The following is an 11426-nucleotide window of genomic DNA, read 5'->3' on the forward strand; positions in this document are numbered from 1 at the left end:
TTTCTCAAATAATAAGAAACTTTCCCAGTAAAAGTTAACTTGATTCTTGAGTAGTTTATTGTTCTACCTTACTGTTTTACAGAAGATGAGTGGATACAGATCCAGATTAGATTCATTTCATTTTCATTTAAAAAAAAAATATCTTTTTCATGACCTCCATTAATGGAGGTTCTTGTAGAGAGAAAGAGAAGAATATAATGAAGATAGAAGATGAAGAGAGATAATTAATAGGGACTAAACAAAAATGGAGGGAATACGAGCTCTGCTACTTAATAATCTTCCAAACCAATTATTTATGTGAACTAGGATACTCAAAGTGAAAGTTTAAAAGATTTTCAGGATCTAATTTCATTAATGGAGGTTTTTGTGTAGAGAGAGAAAGGGAAGAAGAAGAAGATGATGAAGATAGAAAATAAAGAGAGATAATTACGAGGGACTAAACCAAAAATAAGAGAAGAAAAAGACAAAAGGGTAGCCTTGGATAGTTAAAATCTAACTTTTTGGTCAATGCCTCGAAAAATACAAAGGAGGCTATCTGAGTATTTTTGATATTTTTGGGGGCCACGCGGGAAGCTGGTCATACTTTTGGGGGCCAATCGAGAAATAACCTTTTTTTCTATTGAATTTATAAGTGACATGTGTATTAAGTGTAGGTATTTTAGAGATATCCATTGTGGAAAGAGAAAATTTAGAGTGTCTATTTTTAGAGTGTCCTTTGCTTTTAAGTATTCCACATGTCATTATCCAGATAAAAAAGAAAGATTCACAAGTAAGATCCCAAAGATGACTTCCACACCATACGTGCAACATTATCTCTTTACAATCAGAAGATTCACACACACACACACAAACACACACTCTCTCCTCCTCTTTCTCGCGTCTTCCACCAAATTCTCTCTCTCCTCCTTCATCACTCATCACCTACTTCAATTTCAGTTCTAACAGCTATTTCTTTCTCACTTCCCCAATCACAATTTCCCTCTCTAATTTATTCCCACTCTCTCTCTCTCTATCAATATATGTATTTATAGTTAACTAGAAGAAGAAGAAGAAGAAGAAGAAGAAGAGAGAAGGAAGAGGAGGAGGAGGAAGAGGAGGATGTCGGCAGTCTTTAGATGGCAGAAACTAAGAGAATCGGCTCGCTACATCACCAAATCTCCATATTTTTCTAGTTATCGTTCTTCTCAGAAATCCCCAATCTTCACTCCTTTCAGTTGTCTCCATGTTGGTAGCTACCGTCGGAGAAAATCCTTGCTAGGGTTTCAGGAACGTTATTTATGGGATGGAACCTCTGATGATTTCCAAACTGGTAATATTCGAGCTGAATCCAATTGCCCTCGCTGTTCTAAACAATTAAGCTTGACTTTCTCTAACCGTGGTGACCTAATTGGTTATCAAGCTCTAAATTTATGCCCTAATTGCAAAACTGCTTATTATTTTCGCCCCCAAAAGCTTGTACCTTTACAAGGTAACTTTGTTGAAATTGGTCGGCTTAAGCAAACAGATGATTCTGTTAGAGCTGATTCTTGGGAGTTGGCCAATTCATTTGGTGGGGAACCACCTGTGCCTCCGAAGGAAGAGGGGATGGCAGTGCATACACCGCCTGGACCTCCATTTGCACCAGGTCTGAATGTAGTACGGGCGGCTGGACCTGGTTCGGGTGGGAGCAATGGTGGTTCCTCTGGGGATAATAATGGATGGGGTGGTTCTAATATGGGGAAAGATCTACCGACCCCAAAAGAAATCTGCAAGGGTCTTGATCAGTTTGTTATTGGACAGGAACGAGCGAAGAAGGTACTGCAATTTTACTTCAAAACTTTAAACATGATCAAATTAATAGCTACCAGTTACTATAGTAAGCAACGAATATTTCTTATTGTTTGTATTGCTAGAAGAACTTTTGTACATATTCGACCTTTTATGATCTATAATTTACTAATTTTCATTAAATCGCTTTTAAACATGATACACATCTTTTACACATTTCGTTTTTGAACTGTTTCATTATTGCTCTTTTAGTTTTTCTATTCAAATATAACCAACAAGATGCCAGCCCACATGCTTCCTGCTAGTTATGTACATTGGAATTCCGCAGAATGATCACAAGTTTTGCCGAGATTGATGCTTTCAATGTTGTTAAGTGCAACAGTCTGTGACAGGTTCTTTTGTACGAAAGTGAGATCGAAGAACCATAGATGTTTTATTCACAGATGTTTTTTTCCATGTTGCAGGTACTATCTGTAGCTGTTTATAACCATTACAAAAGGATACATCATGCCTCAAGAAAAGGGTTAGTTCCTAACGTGGGCCAGTGTATGTAAATTTAATGTTTATATAGTAGCTGGGATGGAATTACTTTTAAACTGTAAATAAGATACAAATTGAGTTGTGTAAATTAAATTCTAGGTCTGGAGAGATTCATAACAATATTGGGGCTGAACATGATGATTATGATGCTGTTGAGCTAGAGAAAAGCAATGTGCTCCTAATGGGTCCAACTGGCTCGGGTATGACAGCCATTTTTGTGATTTCGGAATCTTTATGTTAGCTTCTTGCCTATACTGCTTCTGTTGTTTCGTGCTGTTGTCTTTTGACAAGCCAGTGAGCTACGTAGTTTAAAGCTAGGTGGTTTAACCTACATATTGACATCCTTCAAAATTGACAGGGAAGACATTACTTGCAAAAACACTAGCTCGTTTTGTCAATGTACCGTTCGTCATTGCAGATGCAACAACTTTAACACAGGCAAGTTCAGATTTCAATCTGTTATACATTGTGGAGATCCTTCTTCTTTAGCATTTTTAACTATACTTGTGATTGAACTATGCCTTGTCAGTTTAGGTAGTACTACCATTATTCATATGAATCTTAGTTTTTATATCTTCTATCGTAATCATGATCCATATTAAGAGATCTTAAATATTGTGAAGACCGAAACTAGTCTACTGATACAGAACTCCATAAAAAACTCCTTTAGATAGATGAGGCGAAAGTTCTGAATATAGCCAGAACTTTATCTCTTCACGGGTTAAAAATATTTTATAGGATACAGTTTGCAAATCACTTACATTGGTAGGTTTTAAGTTGTAACATGCTAGGTCTTTTGAAGAAATATGGTAAGAAATTTATGCGACTACCACTTGTACGTCCTGGTTAATTTATTTGTTGAGTTATTTAGTATATACCTCTTAGTTGTTGTATGGATAAACTAAATCACACAAGTGATGAGTTTTCTCTTATGCCTTTTCAATTTTGTAGGCTGGTTACGTTGGGGAAGATGTAGAGTCAATATTGTATAAACTGCTCACGGTAAGTGTTTTGGTTGCTGCATCTTATTAAATATTTTAACAATTATTTTTTGAATCTGCATAGTTTAGTAACTTTTCATGCTTTTCTTCTGTTTAATCAATTCAAAGAATGACATGCAACACTGCAATTCTGTCTCTTATTGTGTTTGCCTTCTTATTTATTATTTTCTTCATTGTTGGCTACTTATTGGAACACGTATCTTTTGTCCTTCTCTATATGTTTTTTAGGTTGCTGACTTCAACGTAGAAGCGGCTCAACAAGGGATGGTCTATATCGATGAAGTTGATAAGATAACTAAAAAGGTCTTGTGGGCTTTTTGTTGCACCGTAGTGATTTAGAGCATCTTTCATGTTATGTGATCAAAAGTTTTATATTTACCAACTGCTTTTGTAGGCTGAGAGCTTGAACATAAGCAGAGATGTCTCAGGGGAAGGTGTTCAGCAGGCACTACTAAAAATGTTAGAAGGAACTGTGAGTTCACTGGTTCTGCAATTTCTACATTTTGTTAACATAAATTGGTTAACGCTATTAAATTGTTATTGTACGGAAAACTGGAGGCATGTCTAATTCTGCGTATTCAAAGTTTCAAACCATCTTAGTTTCTCTTCATTTCCTTAAGGATCATATTAAAAGTAAAAAAAAAGAACGAAAATTTCTGGCTTCATGCCAATTTTTCTGAAAGGGTTCCCCTCTCTATGGTTGCTCAATTATTATTTCTTTGAAAATACAATAATTGTTTCCAATTTTCGATCCGACTTTGTGGAAAAAGTCTCATCTTACCAGTTCGGAGGGGAAGGGGCTGCAGCCTCCTTGAAGTAGGTTGAAAAAAAGGTTCATCAATCTTTTTTCCTTTCTGTTGAAAGCCTTTGACCATCTTTGGAGTTAATTCTTTTTTTCTTTTTATAGTTTCTTTTTTACCTTCGCCGCCCTATCAGCTAGTCAACTTTCTTCCTTAAACCTCGTTTAATATGCATAACTTGATTATCTCAACATACGAAAAGAACATCACTAAATGCATGAGTTTTATCTTGTACAAGTCTTTTTCTTTTATAGGGCAACTGGGCAAGTTCACGTGAAAATATATTCTCTGAACAATTAAATGTAACATCATCTCTGAAATTTTAAATATGCGCAGTCTGAAAGGATAATACATTTTCTTGTACAGATAGTGAATGTGCCCGAAAAGGGAGCTCGGAAGCATCCTCGTGGGGATAACATTCAGGTAAACTGTACATCAAAAAGTACTCCCTTTATTTTTCTTTGGAAGTTTTGTATACAAGGGTATATCCTTAACAAAATCATAATTGGAAACCTCTGTCTATTTCCATCTGCAGAGGTATTGGACTTGTAAATCCTTGACATAATTGTTTTGCTTTCCAAGTGAAATAGAAAATCTCGGTTTTTTTTTTCTTGAAATGGATTATCGGCCCTTGATCATCCTAATTAGGGTTTAGGTTTCTCCCTTCCTCGCATGAGTTTTGGAGGGATCGTTACTATTTCGTCAGTTAAATGTCAGGGACTTCAAAACAAAGTCTTAACCGTTGTAGTTGCTCGGGAGTAATAACGTACTACAGATTCTAGAATTTGTGGAAATGTCAAAGCTAAAATTGAATGTTGGATCTGGCATGTCAGTAGCCTAGAGATCATAACTTCAAGATTCAATGGTCCAACAAGCAAGAAATGAAAAGTCGACATATTTCGGTCGAAATGGCCGAAATATGTCGGTTTTCTGAATTAGGTGCACAGAAACACACTTACATGAATTTCTTGTAAGATTTCGGTCGAAACATCAAGAAATTTCGACATTTTCCATAAACTTCTCAACATGAAGAAATAACATACCTTAAGCTTAACTTTATGCAGTTTTTCTTCTCAATTTGGAGTCGAGTTTTTCAAACTTTCTTCTGATTTCTTTAAAATTTCTTCTCCAATTCATTACTATCATCTTTCCCATTAAAACCCCCAACAAAATCATGAAACTTAAAGTGATTTTGGTTTGATTCCAAAATTTAGAGAGAGAAAATAAAAAACCCTAAAGTCTGTCGGCTGGAAACATCAGAAAAGAAGAAGACGATTTTTTGTATAAGGGTTTTGTAGGGTTAATGGGGATTTATCAAGGCGCCCCCCTTTAGGGTAAAGGGCACCTCCTTAACTCACAAGGGAGACACTTTTAACACTTACAGGGTGCGCCCTTAACCCTCATTTGGGATGTCTCCCTTAATTTCTAATATTTACCCCCTACCATAATAGCTTCAAGTTATCTTTTTTAAGTTAGCCCCCCAGTGTTACTGTTTTATTATAGATTAACCCTCAAGTTAACGAATTTTGTCACAAACCCGTCAACGTTTTTGCAAGTTTACCCCTTACTTCATGTTAGAGTCAAGACTACATGTTTTTTATGCTTAGTTATGGTTGAAAGTCTTGTTATGCACAACTACATCACATTTATATAATTTTCGTAGATTTGTTAAATTTCCACACTGACCGAAACGTTTCCACAAAACGTTTCCACTTTTGGGCCGACCGAAATTTCCACCGAAACCGAAGTTTCATTCCTTGCCAACAAGGTTGCAGGTGTTTACGTCCTGGCAGTTTTTTGGGTTGTCACAGCTTCCATACTTGTTTATGTTGGTCAATTTGTATTAGAACTATACTAATGATATATTAATATAATACATGTAACATGGACGCCGACACTGGTATTTGCCACATACACAAGATGTCAGAAACTGTGAGTAGAAAAAGGCCAAAAAGAGGTTACGGATGTACGGGCATAGACTTTTGTGTCCTAGTTATTTGGTCCTTTATGCTTACTATGTCCTGCAGTGATATTTTATGGTCCTAACGCAATTGAGTGCAAATACATACAAGATGTACATACAAAATCTGACATTATATCAGTAGGCAGTATCTGAGTTTTTAGCGCAGTTCAACATCTGCCATTATTGAATGTACTGGGTACCTAGTAGGAGCATAAATATTTATCAAGGCTGTTTAGACCATAGTTACCAGATTCGGTCATTTGGAGAGCGAACTCCGATCTGGTTCGATCGTACCCTTTTAGAGTGCTTACGCGAATGAGATCGCTAAGTCTGGCGTACCCATTTGCAAGAAGAAAAAAAAGATGAAAACATGATATTTAGGGTTTACAAAGTGTGAATATTGCTTTAACTTTAGGTTCTGCAGTTATTACTAAATTTAGGGTTTAGAAAGTGTGAATATTGCTTTCATCGATTTTAAGTTATATATATATACTAGGTTATATCCCGTGCCTCAGGGCACGGACAATTGTATTAATCAAATGTGACGAACTATAATCCAGTGCTTCTAGAGTCACCCCATAATACTGTTTTAGGCGCTCTCTCCAAACATGTCACCCGACTTTCCATATTTAATATCGCTATATTCTGGATATCCTAATTTTTTGGTATTATTTTCTTTTGTTTCCTTTTCTTAAATTAGTTATTATTTTATTGATAGAGATCTTAATTTCTTTTTTTTACTCTTGAAATATCTTTTGTTTCTTTTTTCTTAAATTAGTTATTTTTTTTTCTAAGGATACAATTATTTTTTTTTCTTCGAATAAGTTATTTTATTTCTACGAAGGACTATATTTTAAATTTTGAGAAGAACTTCTAAACAATATCCTTTATTAAAAAAGGATGTTTGTCCCAATCATCGTTTTCCCTTCTGTTTTATTATATATATATATATATATTGCATAAATTTTTGCGAATAATTATACCCCCTAGCGAATCAGAAACGTCTAATTAGCGTACCCCGTATTCGTACCGGAGCGTATCCCGTTTCTGGTAACTATGGTTTAGACATGAGTATATATTGTGGAAACATGAAATATGTATCTGTTTTAGTTTGAGTATCTACTGAAGCCGCTAAAAGTATATGAAGCTGTCCTTCGAAATTGAAACTTTAGACATTGTCAAAGAACATTCAGGTAGAGCTGCCGCTAGAGTTGGGAAGTTGGTATTGGAAATCCTATACACTCCAATTTTTTTAGGGTTGTAGGAAGTTGAAGCAGGACTAATACCCTAAGGCCATGTTGGCGCACGGGAATGGAATGTGACTCCTAGGAATCACATTCCCATAACGTGATTCCTAGGAATCAGATTAATTAGGTTGATGCTTGGTTTGACCAGGAATAGGAATTCGATTCTTGACATATTACTAACTTGGTGTGTTACTCGTACAAGAATAAGAATGTAAATTTTTGTAAAAGTTCTGTAGAAATATAATTTAAAACGAATTTGACGGTAGGCGCAGGATCTCTTAACATCAAAATCCATCAAAATTGGATGAACAAAGAACAAATCTCTCTCTCTCTCTTCAATCCATCAAAATGCCCCCAACCGAGAGATATAAAATTAAATCTATAGAAATTAACTTCATCTTCCCACATTAAACCTCTGAGATAATTTTGTTTTCTTTTTAAACGGTATGAAATCGATTGGAATGAACAAAAAACGAGAAAGAAGGAAAAAAAATCTAGAGAGATAGAGAGTTGCTTTCGAGAGAAAGAAAGAGTTGCTATTGTGATGGCTGAACCCGTAGGTTTATAAGTTTTTTAGTTGTGATATTATATTAAGGACAACTTTAATACTAGTCATTCTAATATTTTATTATGGATAATTTTGTCCATAAATATTAAAACAAATCATTCCGGGGAATGAGAATCACAAACCCGCGCCCTCATTGGTTTTGCTATTACCTCCTTTAGGGGGGTCCCATTCTCGGGGGAATAGGATTCCCCCTTCTTTCCAGCGAGTCAAACACTAATCTGGATTGTGATTCCCAGAAATCACATTCCATTCCACACTATTCCCGGATGCCAAACATGGCCTAAGAGTTAACACCAAATTCACGTAATGGGTCCTGAAGTTACCCTTCATGATAGGAATTCCTTTTCTTATGTGTTTTGGGAGGAAGCATTTGCGTCATTCTAACTAATGTGGGTTAATTTAAAAAATCAATTGTTTTAATATTTCTAGTTTAGTAGTGGAAACAAGATTTCTGTTTAACTAAAACAAACATAAGTTCTTGACGCGTACAAGTATACCCGTATTATTTATGCTACATTTAACTCAGTTTTTGTACTTGTTTTGCTTTGTTATGTCGTTATACAGATAGACACAAAAGATATACTTTTTATATGTGGTGGAGCCTTTGTCGACTTGGAGAAGACCATTTCAGAGAGGTAGATTGTATTATTTTGTAATACTCTTTATGGAAAATTTGCTATCACCGAATCACGTATGTTCACTTTCGTCTACTAAGATTAGAGGCTAAAAACTTGTTATCTACTAGGCGGCAGGATTCTTCTATTGGCTTTGGGGCACCTGTCCGTGCCAACATGAGAGCTGGCGGACTAACAAACGCCGTGGTGACATCATCATTATTGGAAACAGTGAGATCCTGAACACTTCTAACCTGTTTAATCAAGTTTTGTTTGTCCTGAAGCATGTGTAGGATTCCCTCCTAATTTAGAACTCCTCCCTTCTTATTTGTGTTATACATTCTTCTAGATATGTTAACTCAAAAGCTGCTCTGCCATTTGCAGGTTGAAAGTGGAGACCTTATTGCGTATGGTCTGATACCAGAATTTTGTGGACGCTTTCCGGTCCTAGTTAGTTTGTCAGCTTTAAATGAGGACCAACTTGTTCAGGTAATCTTCAAAACATTCATATCATGTTTTATTGCTTAGGGTTTTTAAAGTAGTTATGCCTTTCTCTCAAATTTCAGAAAAACAATAATGTTTAGTTTTATGGTTTTTAAACATGACTGAAGACCTACTTTATAGAGCTTTGATAGGGCTTCTTAACAGTTCATAGAATCACAACAGAGCAGTCGAGATTATCTAATCATATACCAACACAAAATTAAGTCTTGTTATGCACAATCGCATCATATTTCTGTCATTCCCATGGATTTGTAAAATTTCCAGACCGAAATATTTCCACGACACGTTTCCACTTTGGGCTGACTGAAATTTCTACAGAAACTGGAATTCCGTTCCTTGGTTATGATCAAACGTGAAATCTAGAATTTTTTTTCTCGATATTGCATATACAATTGTATTGAGAGTCTTGTGTCGCAGAACCAAAATGTGATTTTTTTACTTATCCATTGGTTGTCGGACATAATGATCGTGTTAGTCTCTCAGAGAAGCAAAATAAGACATACTCTTAAACTGAAACTTCAAATTTCAGCATTTCATATGGTTGACAAGCATGCCAAGTGCTGATCAAACTAGAAAGCCCAAGTACTAACTAGCCCAGCATAGAAACATAGCTTTCTTTTATACGGTATTCGTATTGATATTTTCCTTGTTTATTACATGTAGGTCCTAACAGAGCCTAAAAATGCTCTGGGTAAACAATACAGAAAAATGTTCAGCATGAACAATGTAAGTGCTCCGCTCTCTATATCTTTCAACACCCCCATGTACTAGTTCTAATTCTGTGACACATTACAGGTCAAGCTACATTTCACGGAAAACGCACTACGGTTGGTCGCAAAGAAAGCAATGGCTAAGAACACTGGAGCTAGGGGCTTAAGATCAATATTGGAAAATATTCTTACCGAAGCAATGTATGAGGTAATAGTAGGCCTAGAGTCTGTTGCAAATACAATTCTACGTATCTTAGTGTAACTTAAGACTTTTGATCCAGATTCCGCATGCTTAGCTACCTTTTCTTGTGGGGGGGGGGGGGTGCAAGCTACTAAGACAGAACTCAGATTATTAGCATGCAGGTTTTGAGGGATAATTATACCCTAATTGATTTGATTATCTCTATTCATCCTCAGATTCCAGACGTGAAGACAGGAAATGAGAGAGTAGATGCAGTTGTGGTTGACGAGGAGGCAATTGGGTCATCCGATACACAAGGTGTAGGAGCAAAACTTCTTCGCGGGGAGGGCTCACTGGAGCGTTACCTTGCTGAAGTGAAGCTGAAGGATCAAACGGTACGTACGACTGATAAGTCTTTTGCTCATCTGCTACTTTCTTTTCTTAAGCAGGAACGTAGATTCTTTAATAATCATTAGGATGGTTTGAGTTCCCACTAATTACAACTAGGGATACTCTCAGCCAAGTTGCTGAAAATTCATACTTAAACTAAGTCCGTCTAAAATGCAACTAATTATGTGTGGTTTCAGGCTAATGCTGAAGTTGCTGAGACGGAGACATCGGAGGGAGAAGCAGATGTCTCATCCAGAGTTGTAAGCTTGTAATTTTCTACGACCCTCACAGTGAGTCATATCTCTCTCCATGAAGTGCATTGTAGAATGTTACTCTGTATATAAATTGGTCAACAAATGTGATGTAATTATATCCTTGTAGAACGAACCTTCTGCCATGAAAAAAAATGTATAGCAAAATGAACTACTAGGGAAAATAAAACTGCCAATAATTGCTAGCTATTACATAGTACTTATAAAAGGTGTGCTTCCCTTGATCATAATCAATACGACATTTCGAAGTAAAAGTGAAGCGAGCTGAGGTTTTGTGTGGATTGAATATCATATCATGTGGTAGATCGTCTCTTCAGCATGTGAATTATCTTTCCTGAAAGTTACAGTGTAGGGAGATTTAGTTTCATCCGGCGAGCTACATTCGGAGTGTGAGGCTCAAAATGTACCGGATATAGAAAATTTTCAGCAAAAGTTATTCAGGAATAGTCATTAATTGTTTCTTAGAGACTAAAACTTGATGTACTTGGACAGTTTAATAGTTGATCAGTACAAGACCAGTACTTCTCAAATGAAACTAGACAACCCACTTCGACCAATGGAATCACATGCTATGCTGCACGCTATTACATTTATATATTTGAAATTTTGGGCCGGCTAACTAAAAAGTTGGTTGAGAACAAGTAACACATTAACTCGTATAGAACTAGTTTTTTTTTTTTGAAAATTTGATTAAATATAACGAAAAGAAACTATACAACAGCAACACAAGAAGAAGGGAGGCTAAAGCGGATTCTTCACGATATCCACGCCTCCCAATTACAAACTATGTCGACATAAGACGAGTGGCTAAACTTAGGGATGCCCTTCGCCCAGATAAATACAATCGACTTAACATCATCCACATCTAG

General features: G+C 36.2%; 1 protein-coding gene across 1 annotated transcript; it reads left to right on the forward strand.

Annotated features, from left to right (window-relative positions):
• Positions 1–675: 675 nt before the first annotated feature.
• LOC147567169 (CLP protease regulatory subunit CLPX1, mitochondrial-like) lies at positions 676–10811 on the forward strand. Its single transcript, XM_086653790.1, has 15 exons — positions 676–1794; positions 2232–2290; positions 2407–2507; positions 2666–2745; positions 3259–3309; positions 3537–3611; positions 3703–3780; positions 4475–4531; positions 8451–8521; positions 8632–8731; positions 8885–8989; positions 9668–9730; positions 9800–9922; positions 10132–10290; positions 10483–10811. The coding sequence occupies exons 1-15, from the start codon at positions 1099–1101 to the stop codon at positions 10555–10557; spliced, it is 1893 nt and encodes a 630-aa protein (XP_086509916.1). The 5' UTR covers positions 676–1098; the 3' UTR covers positions 10558–10811.
• The last annotated feature ends 615 nt before the right edge of the window (positions 10812–11426 follow it).

This window comes from Eschscholzia californica, unplaced genomic scaffold (genome assembly GCF_041429995.1).
Source record: "Eschscholzia californica isolate CP2 unplaced genomic scaffold, dmEscCali1.0.p SCAF_1, whole genome shotgun sequence".
NCBI lineage: Eukaryota > Viridiplantae > Streptophyta > Magnoliopsida > Ranunculales > Papaveraceae > Eschscholzia > Eschscholzia californica.

Bases quoted from the DNA above. Each gene is read 5' to 3' on its own strand.
- LOC147567169 (XM_086653790.1), top strand. From the start codon at position 1,099: ATGTCGGCAGTCTTTAGATGGCAGAAACTAAGAGAATCGGCTCGCTAC. The intron at 3,310-3,536 runs GTAAGTGTTTTG...TATGTTTTTTAG, and splicing joins TATTGTATAAACTGCTCACG to GTTGCTGACTTCAACGTAGA. The intron at 10,291-10,482 runs GTACGTACGACT...GTGTGGTTTCAG, and splicing joins TGAAGCTGAAGGATCAAACG to GCTAATGCTGAAGTTGCTGA.